Raw genomic sequence first — 27,760 nt, forward strand, 5'->3', positions numbered from 1 at the left:
CATGTGCACAGAAGATACATTTCAAGGTAAGTTCCTTCAAAATATAACTAAATATAATAATAATTTGGTCACTCAATGTACGTATGTGGGACACTGTTGTGCTCAATTGGCTGTCTTGTTTTGCCCACAAAATATCTGGTCAATTCATTTCACAATATATTCTGTGAAGTGCTTTGAGACGTATCACTGACATGATAAGATGCTATATCAAATGCAAGTATTATTATTATAAAGTATACTATCAAACTACTTCATACATGATATCATACATACACATATGATATCTGTAATATTCTTTGCATTTGGCATAGCGCTTTTCATGTCATGAGGATGTCTCAAATCACTTTACAGGATTTTACTGTGAAGTGGCGTGAATGATTGTTTGTAGGCAAATGCGGCAAGCACAATTTCTCACCCAAGTTCCAAAACAGCCATGAAACAAATGACCAATTTTATTTAGGGGGATCGTTGGACACAACACCAGGCGAAACTCCCTTATCTTTTTAAACCGTGCCATGGGGTCTTTAACATTCATCTGAGCAGGTAGACGGAATCTCAGTTTAACATGTACTGCAATTACGTTGCTGCTTCCACAAACAAACCCAAACTTTTTGATGTCAACAGCCAGGGATGTACAATGAGCAACCCCTGCCAGGCAGAGGTGCAACATGAGTGTATGTCATTATGCAGCAGGTGGCATGATGTTAACCCAACATAAGTGTTTTTCACTGATATTTATCCAGGGTAAATACAACTCTGTTACAGTTCAAGGGATACATCCCACTGTGATGGACTATAGCAAAGCTTTTGCATTAAATCCAGAATAATGTATATTTATGAGATGGACCAGGACTTCAACATAAGAGACTGAGAGCTCCCTCCTCTGGAAGCAGACTCAAACAACCAAATCAGATCTGGTAGGTTTGATTATTCACAAGTATTTATCATCAGTGTAAATTCCAAGTCAACCACATGACTCAGATACTAACTTTGAAAAAATAGTGTTTGCCAAATTGGGTTTCCTTTATGTGGAGGTGTGGATGCTATCCTGCCAGGGAAATGTCTGAGCTACTGTGCAGGGAAGATTGCACAACCACAACAAATTTACATTTATATAGCACGTCAGGAGGACATCCCAAGGTGCTTAAAAATACTGGCTTGGCAGCTGAGCTAGAAATGGCAGACGATAAGGGTGGAGAGGGGAAAAATGATTGAAAGTGCAGTCAAAGAGGTAGGTCTTGAGATTGACCTTGAACAAAGCGAGGGAGGGAGCATGTCGGCTAGACTCCGGGATGTAGTTCCAGTGAGTGGAAGCAGAAAGACTAAAAGTCTGCCTGCTGATATGGGGTGGATAGACTGACTGACATGAACCAGGCCAGTACTTGCTGATTGAAGGGAGCATCCTGGTCTGAGGGTTGAAGAAGGTTGCAAAGGTACGGTGGGGGGCGGGGAGAGACAGTGGAGTGATGTAAAGGATTTAAAGATCTTGCACTCGATCCACTGGGGATGGGGAGTCAATAGATCTGAGCAAAGATGGTGTTGATTGATTCACAAAGCCTGGTGCAGAAAGGGCACAGGCTGCAGAGATTTGGATAGTCTGCTCAGGACATGAACAGAGATTGGGTCGGTGTGAGCTCAGAAAAGAGCTGAACTCTGCAAATGTTAATATTTTTGTGGCTGAGTTGAACTGCTGCTGCCCTTTCCATTCGCTCTGTCAGGCTGTAATTCAAAGCTATCAAATGGCACAAGCCAGCTGCTTAACTCCTTAATTGTTGAAACAGATTCTTGCGGATCCTTTGGTGTTACTGCTTAAATGGGATCCAAGGTGCCATACCTGCAAACCGGATATCATGCATTAACAGGGACTTTGTGCCTACAATTGATCAATTCCCCTCACACGTTGCAATTCTGAACTCCAGCAAAGACATTATTAACCTTTTATTGGGTCTTTTCTGATAATAATAATATTAATCCTTGCGTTTGATTATAGTGCCTTATCACGTCTTCAAGTTGTCTCAAAGCGCTTCACAGAATACACTATAAAGTGAGTTGGCTGTATATTTTGTGGGTGAAACCCGGCAACCAATTGCACACACAGTGTTAGACAAACTATCATGAATTGAGTGACCAAATTATTATTATTATTTTATTTTATTCACTGAGAAATAACTGGAAAACAAAACACTGTCCAAAATCACAACTTAGAGCTTGTGATAGCGCCCTGTGTTTTGCCTCCAAGTCTTTTCTCAACCGAATTCATGAAGTAAAAAGTTACCTACATAATAGCCTTTGCTGCCATTTGGAAATACATTTTGCAATGTTCTGAGCACTTTTGGTAGCAAGTTAGCCATTCTTCGGATGAGACATTAAACTGAAGCACCGTCTGCCTGTTCAGGTGAACAATAAAGATCCCCTGATACTACTCGGTAAGAGAATGGGAGGTTCTCTCGATGTTCTGGCCAACTATCCCCCAAATAAACAAAACACAAAATACTGCAGATGCTGGAATCTGAAACAAAAACAGAGAGAGCTGGGAAAACTCAACAGGTCAGGCAGCATCTATGGAGAAAGGAAAGTGAGTCAAAGTTTCGGGTCCACAACCCTTCATCAGAAGCAATTTTTTTTAAGGTATTATTACCCTCTGAAAAGCAATCTGCTAATCCCCCAAATAAAATTGGTTATTCACTCATGGCATTTTGTGGGCATTGCTGTGTGCAAATTGGCTTCCACGTTCACCTACAAAATACACAGCCACTGCACTTTACAATAAAACCATATGAAGCGCGTTTCAACCCCCTCTCCCCAGTTAAACAAGTTATACAAAAGGCAAGGATTATTATAAGGATTATTACATTATTATAATAATAATGTGGTTAAGCTCAGTGGTTAGAGCACTCGCTTTGCAAGCGAGAGACCTGGTTCAATTCCAGGCAGAGGGCGAAACCTTGGGCAAGTTTCCTTACTCCACACAGAGCCTAATAATAATCCCTCCAAAACTAAAAACAATAATTAAATTGGTCATTTTCAATCTACGACTGTTTGTGGGACATTGCTGTGCGCAATTGGCTGCCGCGTCCGCCCACAATTATACAGTCAATTCACTTTACAGTGTGTTCTGTGAAGCGCTTTGGGACGTCCTCCCGACGTGAAAAGCGCTATATCAAATGCAAGGATTATTATTATTATTATTATATAATCCTTGCATTTGATATAGCGCCTTATCACAGCTACGAGACGTCTCAAAGCGCTTCACAGAAAATACTTTGAATTGACTGTATTTATTTTGTGGGTGAAATGTGGCAGCCAATTGCGCACAGTAGTGCCCCACAAACAGTCATGGATTGAAGTGACCAATTTTTTTTAAAGGTATTAATACACCCGGAAAAGCAATCCGCTAATCAACTATAAACCGGGTTCCTACTTACTGCTAGGTAAACAGAGGCGTGTGGAGTAAGGAAAATGTCCCAACGCTTCGCCCTGCCAGGAATCGAACCCAGGTCTTTCGCTTGCAATTCTAATGCTCTAACCGCTGAGCTGCAGAATTCCATGTTGTGTATTATTATTATTATACTAAGAGTATTTTCTCAGCAAAAGACCAGCTTCGTGTCTCAGCGTAAAATGTGCAATTGCAAAGATGAAGAACTACAATTCAAACATTGCCGTTACTAGTGCAAACCTGCTGGATGGTGCAACCCACTCGTGTTGAAGTTTTTGCAGTTCATTTGCTAACCGAGTAACATTTCCTCATCACCAGCAGTGATGGAAACTGTTATGTGACTGTGTCTTGGCCAAAGTAAACCAGTAAACCACTGTGAGCTGGCAATTTTGCTAATTTTGAAGGTTTGCTTTGGCACACAATTGAGAATCCGTTTTTTATATAAATGAGGTGTTTCTCGAAATTGAGCAAACTTTATTTTTTACCATAATGGAAACCATCTGTCAAACAATCAGTATCTCTTTTGCCAGCTCACACATTCTTAAAGCAGTTGAAATCAATAGGACATTCTTCTTGAATTGTCGTGCCATTTTTTTAAAAAAAACAACAATGTTTGCCCTTATGTTAAATTGCCAGGAGCCAAGAAATAAGTCTGTCTGTGCTTGATTCATTTACTTAGGCAATAATTTTAAATTCAATTTTTTAAAAAAAAACTCCCAACAATGAAAGTTTTCAAGGAAGATTTTTTGGTTTTGAATTCTGGGTTTGAGGCCAATGTGATCATTTTGTACCATGGAATTCTTATTTTTAATTGAGCTGAGAAGCTATCAGAATTATTAAGTGTGTCATCTGTTCGGTTCTCCCACCGCTTCTCTGCTCACCTCCGTCTCCCTAATATTTTTATTGCATGTCCCATCCAGTCTGTAATACAACAACAAAATTCCATTTGTATAGCGTCTTTCACATCAGGAGGACATCCCAAGGCACTGGACACTCAGTGTTTCGGCCTTTTGGCTAAAATCAAGTGCAACGTGTGTAATAGAAATTATTCTGTTCAGCATTTTGAACTCCCTTTTGCCAAGCTTCCTTCCTGCACTGCACTGCTATGGTAACTTCACAACTACTACAGTTGAGCCCCCGTTATAAAATGGTTTGTTGCGCCATGAATGTCTGATCTGTTGCTTTGACTTGTCTGACCTGTTGCTTTTGCGCAGTCAGCCGAGCTAAAAATAAACCCGACTTCTGGGTCATCAGGTCACTGCTAACATTACTTCCTGCCTCCTACCTGACATGCAAGAAGTGACGTCAGCGGCCACCTAATGACCTTGCAGTGAGCTGGAAATAGTCAACTTCTGGGTCTCAAGGTTGCTGCCAAGGTCGTAACTCTAACCCACTGCATAATAATAGGTCCATACTTTATATTCTGACTTTATGAGGAAAATCTCTGGTATTCTTGATCAAGTTCCTTAATTTAGCACCAATGTTCATTTTGGCTCCTATTGGCAATGTTTCATCTGAGTCAGTGGGGACCAACCTTTGTAGTCGCTGAACAAAATACATTTTCTTGATTGAATATTTCTTGATATATGCCATAAATCAAGAAATATTCAATAAAGAAAAAACTGAAAACACTATTGATTGAACACGGACTTACTTAGACTTGTGCAAATGTTCAGGGAGGGCACTTCTTAACAGCCCGAGGCAGGAGGGGGGCAGTAACTGGTCTGAGTTTAGCATTCTGAGCTTCACACTGATTTAATATCCTAGCCACTGGAGGTAGTGTAACCACTTCTTCCTTATTCCTACCCTCACCGAGTCATCCGATTTCCCAAACTGATGATGGATTGAAGCGATAGATCCGACATTTTGGGGTATCTTGGCCCTTACAGAACCAAATAAGTATTTTTCCACTAGGCCCATAACCCTGACCGTGATGAAGAAATGCTATGTTCAGTGTAAGAAACCAGCCCAGAAAATAGGAATTAAAAGAGAAAAAAGTAAATGGAAAGAATAGTCTGCTGGTAACCCTAGCCTGGTGTTGCCTGGTACGTGAATCCACTGGTCACTGCTGTGATGAGACCTATGGCAATCAATTGGTGGGGCTTCAGGTTGTATATCTCACCACCATTTTTCAGATGAGATGTTAAACTAAGGTCCCATCTGCCTGTTCAGGTGGATGTTAAAAATTCCATGGCACTACTCAGAAAGAGAAGGGAGTTTCTCCCAGTGTCCCACAAACAATCCTCCAAATAAAATCTTGTTCATTAACTTTGTGTCTGTTTGTGGGATATTGCTGTGTGCAAATTGGCTGCCATGTTAACCTACAAATTAAAAGTCAATATATACTTTACAATATATCCTGTGTAGGATTTTGAGATGTCCTCAGATGGCAAAGGATTCAAGTCGAATGTAAGGATTATTATTTGTTTTATTATTGTCCTTTGCAAAGGAGGGCAGGGAGGAAACAGTTTGATGTGATGCCGCCCATCTCCACCGCCGTCATTGCGTTTTCTCACAGTGTAACTTGAGAGATTCCTGGATAAGATGAATAACATCATGCCCGTTTTATCCTTCCTGCTGAATGGCATCACACAGGAGTGAGTGGCCTTGTGGGAATAACACTGACGGGGAAAAGGGAAAATACAGTTTCGGAGAAAGTGGGAGCTGCCATTTGATCTTTCATCAACGCAGCAGGAATTAATCCATCTTTCATCGTAAAAAATTGCTGAGTGATACTCTTAATCCCTTAAGAACTGCAGTATTATTTCATTGCCAAAATAAATATAACGTATAACACAATGTGGATTCTTATGGTTAACATGAGAAGGTAGCTAGTCAATGCATGTTCTGTGCACACTGACCATTCTGTATGATTTGCAGAGCTGTTCAGTGATACGATAGATCCCTGCTGCCTTTAAGAGTGAGCATCTGGGCTCCCCAAGGGCTCAGTGGGTAACTGGAACTGAGCCACAAAGCTCAGGCGGATCAGAGTTCTATCCCAGAGCTGTGCTGAGTTCACTAATCTCAGCCGGAACAGTGGTAGACGCTACAATTGACTGGGCTAGAAGGAGTAAATCAGCTGGCATTCCTGTTCCAGTGGCCAAAATTTAGGTTTAAGATCACTGTCTTAAAATAAGATTATGTGAAATTTGGAAAACAGTCTTCAATCTTAATTTGAAGCCGATTTTCCACAGTTTCCTTTTTGCTACTACAGAAAAGCAGCTTCTGAATTAAGGCTGAATTTAAGATTCGGTTGGATTCAAGTACAAGGATCTCTAGTTGGATTCTGATCTGTTTTTACTTTCATGTAGACAGTGTTAGAGAGGCATTCCAGAGGGTCAGCTTCCAACATGCCTGGGATTTGCAATTTACAAATCTTTTTACGTGATTCTCCCAAATTAGTTGTGCGCAAACGTGCTTTTTTAAAATAAAAATTAAGTTACCATTGAATTGTACTCCACATTGTAAATCCGAGCAGGATCTCAGCAACATCAGCCTCAGGGTCTGAAGTTTCCTGCAATGTAATTACACTGTACTCCTGTGAAATGCTGTGCAGTGCTTTCCAAATTTGCATCCAGTGACTATAAAACATTGACTCTGAGCTATTAACCTCTTTGTGCAGGTAAAACCTCATGAAGAAGAAAAAAGGAACTAAAATTTTCCATTGTTTGTTGGACTTGTGCCTTCTATGTGGTCACACCACTGGTGGTGAAAAAGAGAGAGAGGGATCCAAAGGCATCTACTGATATTTTTTATAAAACCTAATTACAAACCTAGAGAACCTAGTGTCGCTGCATATCTTATTTATCCACTCCCCTGCAGAGCGTGGAACGTTATTCATTACTCAGCAATATACAACCAGTGAAGTTACACAGTGTAAGAATGAACCAGAAATTCTGCAGATACGTGCTGCAGAAATGTGCTGCTAATAGGTTTTATTTTACTTTTGCTCAATGACGAGATTTTTCTCTTAAAGGGCCAAGTGTTTTCATGTAGTAAAGAGACAATGCACAGTGCGTGTCTACATGTGTGTACATGGTTGAGTGCGTATGTGTGTTTGTTTGTATGTGTCTTTGTGTGTCTGTGTGTTTGTTTGTATGGAATCAACTGTCCCAGAACGTCATAGATGAGAATCTATTGAAGAGTTGAAAAAAAATTGATGGCTATTTGAAAAGTAGTACTTTTTTTTTGAAGTAGTGCTTCCAATTCGAATATGCATTAAATGGGGATGTCCTGGAAAGATAGGTTGATTGTAGAAATGTTTGGGACTGTGCCCACTTGAAGTTCTCTGTAATCACTAAGACATTTCTACTTTCCATGGCTATTTCTAACTAATCCAATTGCTCAGAAACAGGGAGGGCGGGACATCACAAGAGGGTTCAGTAATTAACTCAAGTCTCTGAGAACAGGACAGCTCAACATGACAACTGCACCGCTAAGTTGGTTGCTGTTTATTTGTCTTGTTCAAAAGTCTCCAGTAAGGTGATCCGCACTCAGCGACAGGCAGGAAATCAGCCTTTGGTGTGACAGAAATATTAAGCAGTGAACTACTTCTCTGCATTGCAGCAAATGTTAAGAAGTGAAAAGGGCTCGCTTCTGAGCTGTTGCGACATCATTTCTTTGAGAGTCCTTTTTCTATTTTACTTTCTCTCGCCCCCATTCCATTTTTATTAATCTATCGCTTTTGAAATGCTTTTCCCTCCTCCTTTTCCCCCAGGTGATTCCCTGGCTTATAGCTTGAGATACAACCCAATCCCCCTGTCCAGTTGAACAATCATGTTTTTCATGGAGATAGCTAATGCTTCTCAAACACCTAGGGGACAAACGTGTATATTATGCAGGTGGATGGTACTGCTCTATCATTGAAGTTAAATGCAGTTTTAAGATGCATCAAGATTAACAATATTGATGCTACTTGATGTTCAATCAGATTGCCTCTTACAGAACTGGCTAAATTGTTACCTTTGTAATAGCAACAGATGAGCGTTGAAAGAGGTTTGAATTGGAGCAGGACTTGGAAGACAGAAAGAGAAGGGGCTCACTCTCTTCCACAAATCCATCCACTCCCAGGCACCACTTTATATCTCCAATCTCATCCTACCTTACTCCTCCACCGGCCACACCCTTCACTCAGATAAATCAGGTTTGCTGTTCATCCCACCCACTCCACGTGACCATTATTGGCTGAGCCTTTGGTTCCTATGTACTAACCTTCGGAACTCCCTCCCTCTACCCCTCAGCCTTGTTCTTCTTGTTCTGCCTTTAAGCCCTGACTCAAATCCTACTTCCTTGAACCTCTGTGGTTACCTATCCCTCCTCCTCTCTTCCCAAACCCCCACCCTTCCCTTGGAGTCCAATCCCAAGCACTCGGAGATGTTACTCTAAATAAAGAGTGCTACTTGAGTGCAAGTTGTTGTTTATTCAGAGTAGGTGCTTGTGGGAAATGAGCCTGTCTGACGATACCCCATAATAATAATAATAATAATAAGCCCTGCGTTTCACATAGAGTCTTAATAATAGGAAGAAACGGGGAAAGAACAGATAAAAGAATTGTTTTGCAGAGATCACTTCCCACCAACATACTTATACTGTGATCCGTGCATGTTTGAGAGAGATTCATTTCACTTTGCAGGTCTCAAACTGTGCTGCTGTCGTTCAACCTAACCAGTAGTCACCTTGCAGCTGATAATCCTTGAACGTCAACTTGTTTCTATTTCCAGTCTGCTGTCTGTACAATGTAAGCCATTGTGTAGAGTGTGCAGTGATAAAAACATCAGCGACAGCTTCAAACACAATGTGGGCGTGCTCTTGTCTATTCTGTTTGTGGAAGAGGCAGGGGGCACTTACTGAGAACAGGGTGATGTACTTCAAGGACAATTAGATTAGCTGGGAGATTAAACACATTATTGAGCACTGGGAGCACTGGGAATCTGGCTTTGGTCACCACATAACACACTTATTTCACACAACCCAACAGATATTTCGCATTGTTTATAATCCTCAGGACTGCAGATTTATAGAATTGCAGAGTCAAGGGAATCCACCCTTGACTTTGCAAAATGACAAACCTGCACTGCACTTGAGCCTGGGTTTGAGTTCAATACTTGCTCTCTAGATATACAGTTATAATTGTGTCCACAATGACTCCTACATGCACTGGCCAGCTTCATTTAAAGTGCTTTTTCTTCACATATTTCATAAGAGGAGTGAGTTTTAAAAAAACACATTTATTTTGACAATTGGCCAAGTGCCTCCTAATCCATCAATATCTGACTCCTCAAAACTTTATAATCCTTCATACTGAACCTCTATATTTTACAGCAACCTCCTGGGAAGCTGGATTTGACATGCTGTCAAATCCAGAGTGAGTAGCTTCACACCCTGCACAGGAACCCAGAGTGTAAGACAATCTCTGCTGCTGCCTGTTGCAGGGATATTTGGACCTTTTATAACTTTTGCAAAGGCAATGACTCACTTCTCGAAAGAAGGTTTGTCACTTTGTGAAGGAAGTGATATCAGCGGTGTTTGTCAGTGTGCAGAAAGTGTCTTCAGTCATACGTAGTGCTTTCTACACATAACGTGCAGGGAATGATGTCAGTGGCGAGCTGATGACCCAGAACAACAACAACAAGATTCCATTTATAGAGCGCCTTTCATGTCGGGAGGACGTCCCAAGACGCTGTACAGTTGGGTCAGGATGAAGGGAGGGAAGGGAGGGAGCGAGGAGGGGGTAGAGAGTCGAGAGGGGAGCTGAAGGCACGGTCAAAGAGAAAGGTCTTGAGACCGGCCTTGAAGGAGGAAAGGGAGGAAGCGGCGAAGGCACTGGGGGATAGAGTTCCAGAGCCTAGGGGCTGAGAGGCTGAAGGCCCGGCCACCGATGGTAGGGAGGTTGGGGTGGGGGGTGTGGAGCAGACCGGACCCAGAGGAATGGAGGGTATGGGCAGATAAGTAGGGGGATAGTAGGTCAGAGAGGTAGGAGGGAGCGCGGCCGTGAATGGCCTTGTAGGTGAGGATGAGGATCTTGAATTTGATCCTCTGGGGGATGGGGAGCCAGTGGAGGCGAGCGAAGGTGGGAGTGATGTGGTCCCGAAGCCTGGTGCGGGACAGTACACGAGCTGCAGAGTTCTGAATGACCTGCAGCTTGTGGAGGGAGGTGGCGGGAAGGCCGGCGAGGAGAGAGTTCCCATAGTCCAGCCTTGAGGTGATAAAGGCGTGGACCAGAGTTTCAGCAGCGTGAGGGGTGAGGTAGTGCCGTAGTCTGGCGATATTCCGGAGGTGATGGAAGGCGGTGCCAGTTGTGGCGCGGATATAAGAAGCAGGAATGATGGGTGCAGAATTGGCCTGCCACATTTGCCTGCAAATGCAATCCCCCCATTTCACAGTAAATCCCGTGAAGTGCTTTGAGACATCCTCCTGAGGTGAAAGGCACTGTGCGAAAGGAAAGAATATATTTCTTAAATATATATATATATATATTTATATATATATATATAATATATACTTAAACAAAAAAAAACTATGAAAGAATGGTTCCACTGTGTAAATATTTCAATTTAAAAAAATGTCAATATCATTTCAATTAGCTGGTGGAATAATGGGGTTGATAAAGCTTTTGTCAGGAAATCTTGCACCTTGATGCTGGATAAAGCAGCTTGTAGGATAGAGTACATCTCCTGCAGTGAACCCCCATTATTTAAAGTCATGCTAACCCAAGATCAGTTTCAGGCTAGTATACAGCTTTGGCGACTTCATAATAAGCCTTGCATTTGATATAGCACCTTACCACATCGTTGAGATGTCTCAAAGCATTCATAGGAAATACTCTAAAGTGTAGTGACTGTACTTTGTAGCGGAACGTGACAAATCATTTTGCGCGCAGCAGTGTCCCACAAACAGCCATGAATGTAGACTTGTAAAGCGTTAATTTATGGGCTCAGATCAAAGTTAAAACGTCCATGAATTGCGAGGCTTTAGCTTATTTGTATTCATTAAATTAGACTCAAGGATTTTGTTTGAATTTCTCGTTCATAATTGATTAAAATGTTTTGGATTATATTTTATAAGCAGGGCTCTGAACGTGCTTGGAATAGACTGACTTGTGGTAAGACTTGACAACATTGCATTTACAACCAATTTGAGTCTGATTAGGAAAAAGATAACCACAGAAGCAGGCCAGTCGCTAAGATCCTGACGGGACTGTAAATTGCATGTTAGTCCTCACTTGAAAGCTAAAAAGCTTTGTTTTGGCTTCACACAAATTACACATTCAAAGTACCTTTGCTCCCAGCTATTATGTTAGGATTCCAGCATTGATGCAGAAACACTGCTTTCTGTTTGGATTATGAAAATGCACCTTTTCATCAAAATGCATTATAAATGAATCGCTCTTCATTTGCATCTGTTTCTTCTACCCTGGTCTTTTGTGTATGTACGGGTTTGTTTTTGCTCAGCAGGGCACTTGAAAGACAAACCACAACTCCATTACAATTGCCAACTCATAGGATCCTTGATCAGCCACGTCGGTTGGTATTTCTGTGGAGTAAAAGCTGCCAACCATGTGGCTGTAGAGCTAACCTTTTCCAGCCTCAGAATGGAGAGGAGCAAATGTCTCTGGCAGAAATTTGTAAAAAAAAATTAATATGATACTTTAGAACACAGAAAAATAGACCGAGATCTACAATCTTTCCAATCCGTAATGAATTTGGCCAAATGCACAAAAAGCTATGGTAGCTATTAATGGGTTCAGGTGTGACGTATATCTTGTAATGTGTATAATTTTCAGTGCATCATAATATATATTGTGGAACACCACAATGGATTTCTGATCACACTATCATTGAATGCTTCCTAATAACATCAGGCATTATAATTTTGTGGCATGTCATTGTCTTATTTTATAAAGGTCATGTTATTTTTTTCAATAGTATGTGGCAGAATTTGAGATGAAGATGATTATATCAAGCATATTAGTCATACTTCCTTTACCTTGTAAAGGTTGTTACTAGGAGAGAAGTCGTACCGAAGTCAACTTTTATAATATTTCTTTAATGCAAACTCTAAAACCACCAAGTGAGTGGATGTAACAGCTGCCTTTGTTTCAATTATCTGTGACTATCCCTTTGTTGAATACCTTGGCAGGTGCTGGCTGTGTTTAAACTGTTGTGCAAAACTGGTATGATCCAGGAGAGCGCTCCATTCATACAAAACTCCCATCACTGGGGAGATGGATCACAAAGGCAATTTGGCTCATCAAATCCATTCTTTCCACAGTCTCTGTGCAACCTGTATTGCAATCCATTGTATCTCCTCGAGAAAAGTATGTAATATTTATCCTGATCTCTTAATGATTAGCTGAGTGCAGCTGCAAAAACATCTGTCAAACCTTGCATCCTATATCATCCGCATGAATTTATCATGGTCCCAGCAGCTGACGAACCATCATCTTCCATAGATTTCGGTTATCTTCACCTGTATTTTTCAAAACCTTTATTCTTCTTTCTAGTTCAATACTCACCCAGTTCTTTTTTTAAAAAGGTATGCAATAGTTCTACTGAATTTATCTTGGATTCTATTCCACATATTCAGTGAATGTGTACCTACAAACTACACATTCCCTGCACTACACTTCACAGTAAATCCAGTGAAGCACTTTGCGACGTTTACCTGATACGAAATTGCTATATCAAAGGCAACAATTATTATTATGATTTCACTGGGCATAAGGAATCCTTCTAAACTCAATTCAGTCAAGATCCAGCCATCAATTTCTACTGTCCTGAGAATGAATCAATTCTGGACAAACCTGTCCCAGAAGTGAGCTTACTGTGTGGGAGGAACTGATTGAGAGCTCGCAATTTTAGTACACACATTCTCGAAATTAAATGTTGGATTTAGGCAGATGTTGATTGTGTTCTAAGATCCTACACATTGCCATTATGGTTATCTGCAGGTTCAGCCCAGGATGCTCTAAGTTAATGTTAACGAATACAAGCCCTAAAACTCTGGACTCCGACATTGGATGATGATGATGAATATTGGAGAAGTCTTTATATTCACCTTTAGCTTGGGATTCAGCTGTAAAGAACTGTTTTCATTCGGGGTTCTCTGAACCCTAACTGAATGTAACTGGTCCGCTGCTCATACAAATGTCTGGCCGAGGTCTAATTGTATGACAGGGGATTATTATTGCAAGTGCGTGGGCTGACCTGTGTGGTTTCCAGCTGAAATGTATGGTAGATGCAGATCAGGTATTTATACTAGTCTGACATGAGTCTTCTACTTCACAGTTCCAGACAAACCCAGCTGTGTTTTTGCTGCAGGTCACAGTCACAGGTTTCCGTGCAAGCAAATCTAATCTTGACCAGCTGCACTTGAACTTCTCGTGGGAATTTTTAGCCACAGAGTAAATGGAAGAGGGGTAGTCGGTGCCTTTTACCCGAATTACTTCAAAATCTAGGAGTGGGGGAAAAAAGATATTCAATATAGGTATGAGATAGTTATCCTGGTCTGAGCTCATGGATATCTTATCAAGCACATACTAGCTTCTGAAAGTGCAGCTTCGCTTGTCTCTGAGGAAAAGAGGGGAACCAGGATTTGTGGGTCTTGTTTTACACTCTTGAAGGACATGAAGGCTTTTTTACTGGATTCATATCTGTTGCTATTCAATTGACTGTATTTAAACGTTAGTTACTGAATTCCTTGAAATTCTTTCGGTCTGCAAAATTCAATAAGATCACGGAGCCTGAATAGGTGTTGGACAGAGCAGGATTCACACTATTGTGTAGGTGGCTACAGTCACCCATCTTACCTCAACGATTGAAATTCTTTTACATCTTTTTTTTAAATCTGTGCACGTTTCTTTATCAAAACCTGCATTATATCCACATTACTATCTGTCAAAACCAATCTCTGTAATGTGCTAAAAACAGAAATCAAATGAACAAAACTTAATTTGCTGAAATCCATGAATACAACTGTAATCTAATTCATGCAAATTAATCATCTTGTTATTATAATATCCCTTGCATGTGATATAGCATCTTTAATGTCTTCAAGGACTTCTTCACAGGTAATTGCTGTCAAGTATAATGAGTGTATATTTTTAGGCAAACACAGTAACCGACAATAAGGTCCTACAACCAACCATTCGGTGAATGACCAATTTTTTGTTTTGGAGAATTGTTGGCTGGGATACAAGAAAAAAATAGCCTTTGGTTTCAAGCAGTGTCTGGGTGGGATCTTTAACATACCCCTGAACAGGCAGACAGGACCTTGGTTTAATGTCTCATCTGAAGGATAGCACCTCGGACATATACAGCACTTCCCAGTATACTGTAGTGGAGTGTTGCCTAGACTACAGAGATACCTGATTCTAGCATGGTCAGCTTGGTTCAATGTTTCAGAGACCTGGTGATCCAGATGTCAGCTATTGTTTATTGCAGCAAGCAAGCTACTCAGCCAGGGATCTCTGTTCGTGATCAGGAGCTCTGGTCTCTGGGCTAAGTTTCCCTCCCTAACCCGGGGGAGCTGAGATCAATGATCAGTGGCACCCCAATCATAGTGAGGAATTCAAAGCTTTGTTTAAACAAACTTTTACTGCATATTATTTCAAATGTCTTCATTTACTTCAAGCAGAGGGATCCAAATTATGTGAATGTCACTGTCCAGCCATTGGTGCAAGGTGTGCTATAAATGCAAGTTGTGGTTGTTGAATAGCACATTAAGACTCAACAGTAAGATCACTTTGACATACAATAACTATGATTGTAATTCTATTGCTATAAGCTATTGCTGTGTAAACCTGGATGGAAAGATTTGAGGCATTTCATAGGAACCTTCTAATGGATTCAGAAATCTCAACCGCCTCTATTATACATACAAGCTATTATACATACAAGGAGTCCTGTAGCTCAGTGGTTAGAGCACTCGCTTTGCAAGCGAGAGACCTGAGTTCAATTCCAGGCAGAGGGCGAAACCTTGGGCAAGTTTCCTTACTCCACACAGAGCCTAATAATAATCCCTCCAAAACCAAAAACAATAATAAAAAAATTGGCATTTTCAATCTACGACTGTTTGTGGGACATTGCTGTGCGCAATTGGCTGCCGCGTTCGCCCACAAATTTACAGTCAATTCACTTTACAGTGTGTTCTGTGAAGCGCTTTGGGACGTCCTTCCGACGTGAAAAGCGCTATATCAAATGCAAGGATTATTAAGCTGAAGGATGTCCTGCTGAACACAAGTCCTGAGAGAATAGAAAGTGCTGAGAATGCTTTTCAAAAGTAGCTAGGTGTAGAGTTTCTATAAGGCTTGTTGGTGCTCAGGACCCACGTGATTAACGCCCCTGGCCCCCACCCCGACCCATCCACCTGCAGTAAATGTATGGCTTACAAAATCAAAATCCAAGAAAATATTTCTTTAATTACCTTCTTCACAGAAGATAAAATGCGTGAACATGCGTGCCAAGGTCAGAACACTCAGCACAGTGAGATTATTTTTGTTGGAGAGAACGGTGAAGCTCTCGTCAGAGTCAGTGAACTGAATTGAGTTGAGGTTTAATTTGCACAGTGAGACGCACAGGAACAGGTCATGCAGTTTTTTTTTTGCACAACGAACAGCGAGTCTCAGTGAAAAAGTTACGATTTGGCGAGTACAGCATGTATGGAAAGAGAGAGCAGTTCTTTACCTCAAGCACGGCAGCCGTGGTGGATCTCTGCCAAAAGGCTCAGCCATCCATGCAAGTTTCCCATCCCTTCATAGCTGCCTAGGTTTCTTAGACAAATAATAATGTACACAGATTATGGAGTGTTATAAGATTTATTTAAACACATTTTGAAATTACAGTACTTGTTTTTAGGCATCAGCCTGGCTCAGTTAGTAGCATTCTTGCCTCTGAGTCAGAAGGATGTGGGTTCAAGTCCCACAATAGACCTGAGTCCACAGTTAATCAATGCTGACCCTCCAATGCAGTGCTGGAGGTGTGCTGCATTGTCAGAGGTGCCGTACTTTGAATGAGACGTTAAACCAAGATCTTGTCTGAATGTTCAGGTGGACGTCAAAGATCCTGTGGCACTAATCAAAATGAGATGGGAGCTTCTCCTAGTGTCCTGGCCAACAATCTCCCAGATAGAATTGGCCATTCACTTCATGGCTGTTTGTGGGATATTGCTGTGCAAAAATTGATTGCCACATTAACCCACAAAATACAGTCACTACATTTTATAATAAATGTTGTGAAGAACTTTGAGACTTCCCCCTGACATGAAAGGTGCTATGTCAAATGCAAGGATTATTCTTATTCCAGGTTACATATGTCCTATACCTCCACATATTCCTTGATATTCTCTGAATAGCCGAACTCAACATCAGCGTATGATAGATTTAATGAGGTGATATATTGATTGACAGGCTTACAATTATAGTTTTTCCTTTTTGAAATGTCTGTCAGACGTGCTGCGAGCATATTTAAATGACTATTTCGGTAAAAGACTATTGATCACAATCAGAATGGAGTCAGGAATCATGGCAAACCTCCAGGTTTAATCTTTTAAAGCTTCTTAACAGAAGAAAGTTATGCATATAGATATTTGGAAGATCGCTTTAAGACGGGGAGAAAAAGGGAAAGCTGGCACTATATTGGGTGAATTATCACCAAATCCGTGAGCTAACCAACACTTGGAACTTATTCAGGTTTATTGTGTCTTGTAGGTGGAGATCGTGATCGGATGACTGCCAATCATGAGACATACCTCCTCATGGCCAGTACTCAGAATGATATGGAAGACTGGGTGAAGACTATTCGCAGAGTGATATGGGCTCCCTTTGGTGGAGGTAAGATGAGAGTTTGGGCTACAGTTCTACACTGATATGTTTTAATTTCTAGCTGCTTACGGTAGGATTTTCTTACTGCTTTTGGACTTTTAGTGGTATTAATGGGACACAATAGCCCAAGAGGAGGGGCACCAAGTTCAAAGCGCCTTCAATTACATTACTTTCCCTGAGACTCGCCCAATATGGTAGTTCAGGACTGGAGTAATATTGTGCTGGCCCCAGTGTAACATCCCAACTCAACACAAGCAGTGCAGAAATCACATTGGGGTCTAATCTGTAATATTTGCAATATTATTAATAAATGCAAAATTGTTGCATTTATTCCAGAATTTGGATTGTGAAAGACGTGTGTTAATAATGTGTTGTGTTTTGCTCTCTAGCTTTTTCAGACTTTACTGATGTGTAGTTTGGGATTTGCCATCTGCAAATTTGACAAAACAGATGTCACAACAGAGATGTTGCAATTGGTGTCCATTTTGAGAATATCACACACTGTAGATGAAAAATTTACCGATTGTTACACCTTGTGTGTATATGGTCAGTCTGCATAATGTGGATACGATTCTGTACTGCATAGCTTTAAAGTAAGGAAATAATGGTTGTCCTTCATATCTGAAGATGGCCGTTCACACAATGTGAACACTTGGGTGCATAATATATATGTGGTCATTCTGTGTAACTTGTACATGGTCAGTTTCTATAATGTGTACATGGTCTCCTTTGACACTCGCATTGAAGTGTGCAACTGCACATTTACAGGCACAGACATTTCAGAGACCAGTCTCTATGATCCAGTTGTGAGACTAAGAAGCCATTATTCAGTTTTCCTGACTCGCTCCAGTGGGTTACACCTAAGAAAGCCACTGGACGCTTCTGCCCCATTTACTGATACTTGTTTCAGTTTCCAAAAGCATAAGAACTGACTTTAGCAGTGGGTGACAGGAAACCTAGCACTGTGAGGTACAGAGCCTCACAATGTAATGACTGTATTGTAGAATATACAGTCTACGGACAATGTAGTCAATATCCCTTGCAATACAATACAAAATTATATTTGTAAAGTGCCTTTCATGTCGGGAAGACGTCCCAAGGCACTGAACAGTCAGGGATTAGGACTCAAGCAGGTGAGTTGGGGGGGTGGGGGGTAGGCAGGGGTTGTGATCAGGGAGAGTGGAGGACAGAGAGGGTAGCGGAGTGGCCGAAGGCATGTTCGAAGAGGAGAGTCTTGATACGTGCTTTGAAGGAGGCAAGGGAGGAGCAAGACAAGGGGACTGCGGGATGGAGTTCCAAAAGGTGGGGGCAGAGAAGCTGAATGGTGGGGCCAGGCTGGGCCAGGCCGGGCGGGGGATATGGAGCAGTCTGGAGCTTGCTGAGCGGAGGGAGCGGATAGGTTGAGGTGAGGAGGCGCTGACAGGAGCCAATCAGGAGAGCCTCGGTCTTGTTGACGTTCAACTGAAGAAAGTTTGCTCTCATCCAGGACTTGATGTCTGACAGACATTCTGTCAGGACAGCAGTAGTCCTGGAGTCAAGGGTGGAGACAGAGAGGTAGAGTTGGGTGTCATCTGCATAAATATGGAAGTTGACCCTATAATCTGGGGATGAGGTCACCAAGAGACTAGGCCTATATTCTCTAGAATATAGAAGAATTGGAAGTGATCTTACAGAAACCTAAAAGATTCTTAAGGGTCTTGACAAGGTAGACAGTGTGAGATTGTTTCCCCTGGTTAGAGAATTGAAAACTAGAGATCATAGTCTCAGGATTAAAGGTCAGCCCTTTAAAACTGAGTTGAGAAAACATTTCTTCACTCAGAGGGTATTGAATTTATGGAATTCTCTACCCCAGAAGGATGTGGATGCTCAGTCATTGAACATATTCAAGACTGAGATCGATAGATTTTTAAAAACTAAAGGGATTAAGGGATATGGGGATAGGGCGGGTAAATGGAACTTGGTTAGATCAGCCATGATCTTATTAAATGGCGAGGCAGGCTCGAGGGGCCGAATGGCCTACTCCTGCTCCTGTTTCTTATGTTCTTATTTTCTTATAAATGTGTGGATGAGGGTTTCAGTGGCCTGAGTGTAGAGGCAGTGGCAGAGCCAGGTGGCGTTGCACAGGTGGAGGAAAGCAGAGTGGGTCATGGCACGGATGTGGGGTAGAAAGGATAGTTGAGGGTCAAACAAGATGCCAAGTTTTTGGACTGGCTCAGTAAGGTGGAGTGTGCATGCATGGATGGTGATGCTGCCAGTGCCTGAGGTGTAGATGCGCTGACGGGAGCCAATCAGGAGAGCCTCGTTCTTGTTGACGTTCAACTAGAAAGTTAGTTCTCATCCAGGACTTGATGTCTGACAGACAATGGTCCTGGAGTCGAGGGTGGAGGCAGCGAGATAGAGTTGGGTGTCATTCGCATACATGTGGAAGTTGACCCCATGTCTGCAGATGATTTCACCAAGAGTGAGCATGTAGATATTGAAGAGGAGAGGACCAAGGACAGGGCCCTAAGGAACGCTGCACGATGATGGGAGAAGCTGTTTTTGGAGACAAAGTGGAGATGGTGTGAAAGGTAGGATCTGAACCAGTCTAGGACAGAACCATGAAGATTGAGGTGAGAGGAATCCTGGGTGTGTGAATTTGTTGATAATGTAGAAGCTGTGACCGCACAGTAATCACACTCTTAGCTAGCAAACAGTGTAACCTGGTGTCAAGGAATATCCGAGAAGACCAGCCCACTTGATAACCACACTGGTAGAAACCATTCCCTCCGGAAAGTGATCTACCAATCAACTTATCAAATAGGTTCCGATTTACTACTAGGGAAACAGAGGCATTTGGATTAGGGAAACTTGCTTAAGGTTTTGCCCCGCTGGGAATTGAACCTGGGTCCTCTCACTTGCGAGGCGAGCAAGCTAACCACTACGCTATGTGACTCACAAGTACAGTACAGAAATTCATCTCTGTAGACAACACAGCTTTACAGTGGAGAAAATGCACCTCTATGGAGTAAACAGCCTCAGAGTGCAGAGAGTGACTACTGTAGCATTGGACAGCCTTATAATGTTGCAACGTTGATTTAATTAATTCACAATAATAATTTCATGTGGCCTTGGGGCATGATCTTTGCAGAATGGCCCCTTTCCAGTTGCAGCAAACTTTATTAGCCTGTAAGCTGTGCTGAATGAATTCCTTCTGTAATTATGCCAGTAGTCATTGAATATTAATCTCTGATGGATGTTAGATTTTTATGCCTATTTTGCAGTCCCTGGACTATAAATTAAGAGTAAGGCAGTTTGTTAGAAGTAGTAGGGTCTAAGACATAGTACTTTTTAATCACTCAGACCTGTCCAGTCCACAATTTGCATATTAGAATATTGGGAGGCATTTTGTTTGACACTTTCCACCCTGGACTGAATAACTATTAAAGATAGAATGTCTTCAGGGGAATCAAAATGGCTGCAAATTATAACTGACGAAGTGACGAAGGTAGGAAGAGTATAAAGAAATGACCACCTTGATTGGTGTGTAGAGACATAAGCAGATGCTGATCAAGCTCTGTGCTTCCAACAACAGCAACAACAACAACTTGCACTTATGTAGAGTTCTCCACGCATCAGTGCGTCTCAGAGCGCTTAACAATGGCGGAGCCTGACTCCGAGCTGGTGGGGGGGAAGGTGACCATAAGCACGGTCGAAAAGGAAAGTTTTCAGGCGGGACTTGAAAAAGGGGAGAGAGGGGGCAAGGTGGAGGGATTGTTCCAGAGTTTTGGGGTGTAGTGGCTGAAAGCATGATCTCCGATGGTGGGGCAGAGGTTGCAAGGGATGAGCAGGAGGCCAGTGCCAGTCGAACGGAGGCGCCGGTTGGTGGATTGGGGAGTGAGGAGGTCAGAGAGGTAGGGAGGTGTCAAAGAGTGAATGGATTTGAACACAAGTGTGAGGATCTTGAAGTTGACTGATGGAACTGTTGCACAATGGGTAAGAACATTTGTTTGAGCAGTGGGCAATGAGTGCTGCTCACCAGAGAGCTTGGGATTGCCTGGTATCTGCTATCAACCAAGTGAGGGCTCAAACTGCACTCGTTGTTGGATGTCCAACTCTTGACTATCTAGTTGAGCTGGCTCCAAGGTGACGTGCTTGGCAACAGAATGGTAGAATTGAGTCAAACTTCTTGTGGCAGTCTCAGTAGTCCAATTTCTGAGTCGGCCAGGTATGCAGTCCCCCTAGGGCAGTCCTGTTTGGCAGGACTTGGAGGGGCAGACTGGGGCAGGGATGTTTCTCATTTGCCCTCTGTTAATTCTGTAAGCCAAAGCTCTAATGGATAGGATGGTCCCAGCAACAAAAAGCTTGCCAGACAATGATGAACTAGTAGCTGGTTACACTCCCAGTGTACCTCTAAAACGCACATTTAGGAGCCTTGGCTCTCGCCCACGGTCCTAATACCTTCTTGGAATTAAGTAAGCAGGGTAGGGTGTATCCCTCCAAAGAGAGAGTGCACACTCCATTCCAGACATAGAAAAGTTTAGAAAGTTGCCAATGATATGTGGAATGCTCATTATGGTTTGGCTACTATTATAAGCATGGTGATGGGTTTCCACATGTGTAAGAATGACCAAAATAAAGAAGCAACCTAAGTGGGCAAAAAAAAAGCAGCTCAATAAGGGTGACTTGAGAAAAGGGTAGCGATGGCCCAAGGGAAGCATCCCTGCCTCCGTTATGGGCGCTGCCTTGTTGTCTCGATCTTTGGTTATGCACCTCATTTTGTTTCACTGTTGAAGACGGAATCCCTAGTTGGGGTGACGCTGTGTTTGGATATGCCAATGAAAACTGCCTCTTTAATTCGGTCGGGAGGCAGCGGCACTTCCTGGTTTACCATCAGTTTAACTATGGAATTCATAATGAGCCAGTGCCTTGAAAAGGTCAGCAAAGCTGGGCTGCAAATGCTCCTTTCATACAGTGCAACAAGAACTTATTTCTAAATCAACAGACACCACTTGAGGTGTCTTGTCACAGCCTGTGTTGGAAGCACTCAGTCAGCACTGTACGTTTAAAGGAACTGGAAGAACACTCGTACTCTAAGCAATCATTGCCAGTACCTCTCTGCTAACAAACAAGAAATGCCCCTCTTTTAATCATTTACCTACACGTGATAACATTGTTTACTGGCTGGGGGCTGGAATATGAGGGGAGCTGGGAGGTGTGCTCACTGGCCAGTTAACACCAATCCAAGGAATAAAGTAAATGGGAGTGGGGGAGAGGAGGAGAAAAGTCCTTCTGATTGTTTTCATGCATGTCTGCTTGTGAGATTCTCTTCCCGATTAGATTATAATGATATAAAAGGTCTGCACTCTCTGACTAATGATTACAGAGCAGGAAGACTCTGGGACGAACATGAAAGGAAAGCAGGCACTCGGGGGATGAAATCTGAATCCACTCTCTCAGGGTTTAGTGGATTGGCACTCTACCTCTGCATGCCAGAGGGATTTTTAATTGACTGCTGTAAAGTTTCCGCATGTGACGGGAGCTACAAGTCAAGTGAAAGTCAGTTCTCCTTTTGACCGAATATTTTCCACCTTAGTCTCACTACTGTAAGCAGTGAGCGATGCACACAGACTGCAGAGCTGAAGCTATGCCTCACTGAGAGATTTTAAATAATCTCCTACCCACCCCAGATAATCTACCACTACATTGAGGACACTAATGGGATTTTTAGGCTGCTCTTCATTGTCCAATTGCATGTAAACTGTTGTCGTTTAATCCCTCCCCCACCCCCCTTGAACTTGATAATCATAATAACTGTTCCAGTTTGAAGAGTAACACATGTGGATACCGTATGCAGTGCAGCCTGAACTCAGCACTCTGCAATGCCTGAGAATAAGAATATCATATTCTGCACTACCAGTGCTTTAACATACCCCACTTTCCTCCCTAAAACCACCTACAGGAAAATTAAGCGATGCTTCAGCTTCAGAAAAGGTAAGTGTCTGCAGGATGATTGTTTGATTTCACAGTTTATATGAGATTTCAGTTTTGATTTTCGTCTATTGCTTGTGTTGCTGATGTGTATGAAATAGTAAGTGTGTGTTTGTGGTGTGCGTGTGTGGGTTTGCACGCACCGGTTTAAGCTGCTGCTTCTGTAGTTGAATGGTTCGGTTAGGTAAAAGATGCTTTGTGGTCAGTTGAAATTGTGTTCTCTATGCACAATATGGATATTGCTATGAAAAGATAATTTGAAAAGTACAGCCATCAATTTATTTTTGTGTGTGAATTGCTAAGTAGCTGCCTGCTGATCAGAACATACATGTGCGCGCGTACCTGTGTCCGCACATAAACATGGACACATGGGGTCCAGTAGGAAGCACTTTATAACAGGATGCAGTCACGGGAAAATCCTGCTGGTAATTGGCAGCCTGTCAGTCAAATCATGGGATCACCAATATCTGCTTTTGGTACTTTGGAGCAGAAATTCCTCAAGTCATCTGTGTGTTACCAGTTTTGGCAGGATTCCCTTATGGCTACTCTTGAGTTAATATTACAATAACAAGATTACATTTGTATAGCGCCTTTCATGTCAGGAGGACGTGCCAGTGTACAGCATTTCAGACCCGAGCTGGGGTCAGGGGGGGGAGAAGGGAGGGGAAGGGGGGTGGCCGATGGCATGGTCGAAGAGGAGGGTCTTGAGGTAGGACTTGAAGGAGGCTAAGAAGGGGGAGAGGCGGAGTGACTGGGGGATGGAATTCCAGAGGTTGGGGGCAGAGTGGCTGAAGGCTTTCCGGCCAATGGTGGGGTGGGTGCGTCGGCGGACGTGGAGCAGGCCAGAGCCGGCTGAGCGGAGGGAGTGGACGGGTTGGTAGGGGGTTAGGAGTCACAGATGTAGGGTGGGGCGAGGCCATGGAGGGCTTTGCAGGTGAGGACCAGGGTCTTGAACTGGATCCCCTGAAGGATAGGGAGCCAATGGAGTCAGGCAAGAATGGAGGAGATGGGGTCACGGAGTTTGGTGCGGGAGAGGACCATCTGCAATCTGTGGAGGGAGGAGTTGGGAAGGCCGACAAGCAGGGTGTTTGCATAGTCGAGCCTGGAGGTGATGAAGGCATGAACAAGAGTTTCAGCGGCCTGAAGGGTGAGGCAGTTGGGCAATGTTACAGAGGTGAGGGAAGGCAGATTCCTGTTGCAATTTGAATGTTTTTTCACCCCATTGTATGCTAAAGATTTTAGAAATTGGAAATTTTCAACACTCAGGTAGAGGGAGGTCTAACTTGTGAGATTTGTAAAAGGATTTGTAAATAGTCTTGCACATTGTAATTTATGTTAACTAACAACAACAACAGCACCTTGGATTTATATAGCGTCCTCCATGCTGGACGGCGTCTCAGAGCGCTTCACAGTAACGGATCCCAGGGCCGAGCCAGGGGGAGGGGGAGGAAGCTGACCAAAGGAGCAGTCGAAAAGAAAGGTCTTCAGCCGAGACCTGAAAATAGGAAGAGAGAGAATGAGGCGAAGGGAGTGAGGAAGGGAGTTCCAGAGCCTCGGGGCATAGTAGCTGAAGGCACGGCCGCCGAGGGTGGAGCGGAGCACGCGGGGGACAAGGAGGAAGAATGCCATGTGAATGCTAAATTCCTTACCAGGTGCATAACTTGACCATAATTCTTTGACTAAAATTTGACTTCAATGAAATCGAGATTGAAAATGGTATTCAAGTGGCTTTCCAGAGAGGATTAGTTTCAGACCCATCGCTGGGTATCAGCAAGACTCACTATTTGCAAATCTTTTCAGCAATCGTACAAATCAAACCCCATTTTCTCTCAGTAAACATTGGTTCAGGGTATCCTTAGGGGTGTTTGTTTGCGTGTTTTAACCATTTGGATTGGAATGGTTAGTTCCTTTGACATTACCCTATGAAGCACTGCTATCCTGCAACTGTTACTTTCTCAGCTGTAATCTCTGTAGAAGTTGTTTACTGGAATTGGGTAACCTGGTTTTGTTCCTGACTCAATAGGTATCTTTGGCCAGAGGCTGGAAGACACTGTACGGTACGAGCGTAGGTATGGTACTCGCATGGCACCAATGCTTGTGGAGCAGTGTGTAGACTTCATCCGCCAGAGAGGGCTGAAGGAAGAGGGTCTCTTTCGACTACCCGGTCAAGCGAATCTGGTCAAGGAGTTACAGGAGGCCTTTGACTGCGGTGAGAAGCCGTTATTTGACAGGTAAGGAAGTGCAGCTTTCTGTTTGTGCCATGGTATTATTAATCTTTGTGGATTCAAGTACTTTTAGGAAACATTTTGAAGTAGACATTTGTGAGCCTTTCAATGTCTGGTTGAATCAGCTTTAAACATCGTCTATTCCTAATACCCTAACTTTGCAGCCTAAACTTTCCTTCACTTGTAAACACCCACAAGAGACGTCCCAGCTTGCATTGGTTGGCAGCAACATTTGATTCACAGGAAACAGCTACTTCAGCTCCAAACACAATGCAATTTTTATGGGAAAATTGTTTGACCCTAATGTACATCCAGTAGCAGTTGGCAAAAGGTTTATGAGTCTGCGATGGTATTTATGAATACACATAATACTTTTATGGGCCTTTTAAACCAAAACATTTTGTTTTTCCTGCTCATTATCCAGTACAGCAGTTACATCCCATTCGTTTGAAACAATTTACTAGTTTACATTAAGCAACTTGTTTAAGCATTCTTCTGTAACTGCCTTGGAGACTGCAGTAAAAGCCTATACCAGAGAGAGACTGTTCTAAACCCATTATGAGACATCGTACTGATCCAGGCAGCTCCATTGTATTGCTCAAGGAGATTGCAAATGAGAAGATGATGGTGACTTTCCGATGGATTAGTTTTGAAAGCTCTTCCAGCTAATAAGATTTCAAACTGTACTGCAAGCCATTCAGTCCACGTCTCCTACAAGCATTGTACTAATTTCTGTACTAGATTAAAGTATTCACCATGATAAAGCATGAAAAGGGCTTCAGACTGATTTGATGAACAGACTGAATGTGATGGAAATTCATGCCATTTCAACTTGTGGGCTCCCTTCCGACCCACCTAATTATCTTATTGCTGAGCATAGGTCTGCCTTATTCTCTGATAGAAAAGCAGAGCATTTAATAAATAATAGATAATAAATATTTAATAAAAAAGCAGGTAGGAGAACAATGCAGGGCTATGGTTACTGACTTTGCTCCCTCTTCTCCTCTTTCCCCTTCATTAACCCTGGAAGTGACAGGTCTTTAAAAAAGGTGAAACTGATCCCTGTGTTATTACCTCAGGAGTCAGCATTTTTATGTGTAATGCTGGCTTTAACAAAATGAATAATACTACAACACCCCACCCTGTAAAACCTTATAGTGTTTAAGCATGGATTAATTGGATTTAGAAATATTTTGACAAATAGCTTTGAGGCATAGCAAAGATATAAGAGTCTGTGTGGTGCAATGTTGGAGACAGTTAAGTAAGGAGATATTAGAGAGAACAGTAGAAACAGTCAGCTACACATGGGACATCTGCAGAGAATGCTGTAATTGTTCAAGTTTGGGACAAGATGGTTCACCAAACCAGATGGGCTCCTGAACAAGCAGAAGCAAACCACATCAATCATTGCTGACAGAAAATTGCCTGTAATTTAATAAGTCGGTTAGTGACATACTCAACTGCAAAGGGAATAGGAGTTATTATAGGAAAATCTTTTGATCCCAGTTAAATGTATTAATCCAGTTCATTGTGATAAAATAACTACTGTATATTTTGCATGCAGAAAAAAATAGAAAATAGTTCAATACAAATTTACATTTATATAGCTCCTTTCACATGGCGAGAATGCCTCAAGGTGCTTAACAATCCTGGCTTGGTACACAAGCTGGGGTTGGAGCTGATGGGAGTGGGGAGGGGAAAGATGATCAAAGTGTGGTCAAAGAGGAAGGTCTTGAGACAAACGTTGAACAAGGTGAGGGAGCAAGCAAATTGGAGGGACTCCGGGATGGATGTGATGCACCTAATGCAGTGCTCAACAGGAAAATGACATGACAGCTAGCCATGAATATTCTGATGGTCATTAATATCTATGCATTCTGGCTAAAGTGTACATAATGTCCATTGCCAAGGTAACATCTTGTAATGTACTTTCAGACTGACATTTGCAAACGCTCTAAATCTGATCTGAACCTTCTTTGGATCAGTTTTGTTGCCTGTGAAGGGTGCTGAAAGAGACCAAACTATATCTTTCCAGTTGACTTGTGCAGGTAAACCCAGACCACTGTATCCAATTATAAGTCCATTGGCAGTGGTGACTGTGTCGCCGTGACACATGCACAGTGTGCTGCCATGCCCCAAGACACAATGTACTGTTCAGTCAAGATTTCCAATGGTTTATATCACAGTTAATCATATCCATAGTGCAGAGCCCTTACTAAAATTCAGCCCACTCTGAGTTAAACATAGCTCCAAGCAGACCTGCTTTGACCCAAACTCAAACCAGACTGATTTCAGCAAAGAACAGTTCAA

The 27,760-nt window shown here is 42.4% G+C and overlaps 1 protein-coding gene across 1 annotated transcript in view; it reads left to right on the forward strand.

The window, feature by feature from the left end:
* Positions 1-27,760, forward strand: part of arhgap24 (Rho GTPase activating protein 24) — a 153,605-nt gene that overhangs the window by 105,069 nt on the left and 20,776 nt on the right. The window contains exons 4-5 of the mRNA XM_007896953.2: positions 17,142-17,264; positions 25,249-25,456. Of these exons, the coding sequence (XP_007895144.1) occupies positions 17,142-17,264; positions 25,249-25,456 (331 nt within the window). The remainder of the gene's footprint in view (positions 1-17,141; positions 17,265-25,248; positions 25,457-27,760) is intronic.

The sequence above is a fragment of the Callorhinchus milii genome, unplaced genomic scaffold (assembly GCF_018977255.1).
Source record: "Callorhinchus milii isolate IMCB2004 unplaced genomic scaffold, IMCB_Cmil_1.0 Scaffold1, whole genome shotgun sequence".
Lineage (NCBI taxonomy): Eukaryota > Metazoa > Chordata > Chondrichthyes > Chimaeriformes > Callorhinchidae > Callorhinchus > Callorhinchus milii.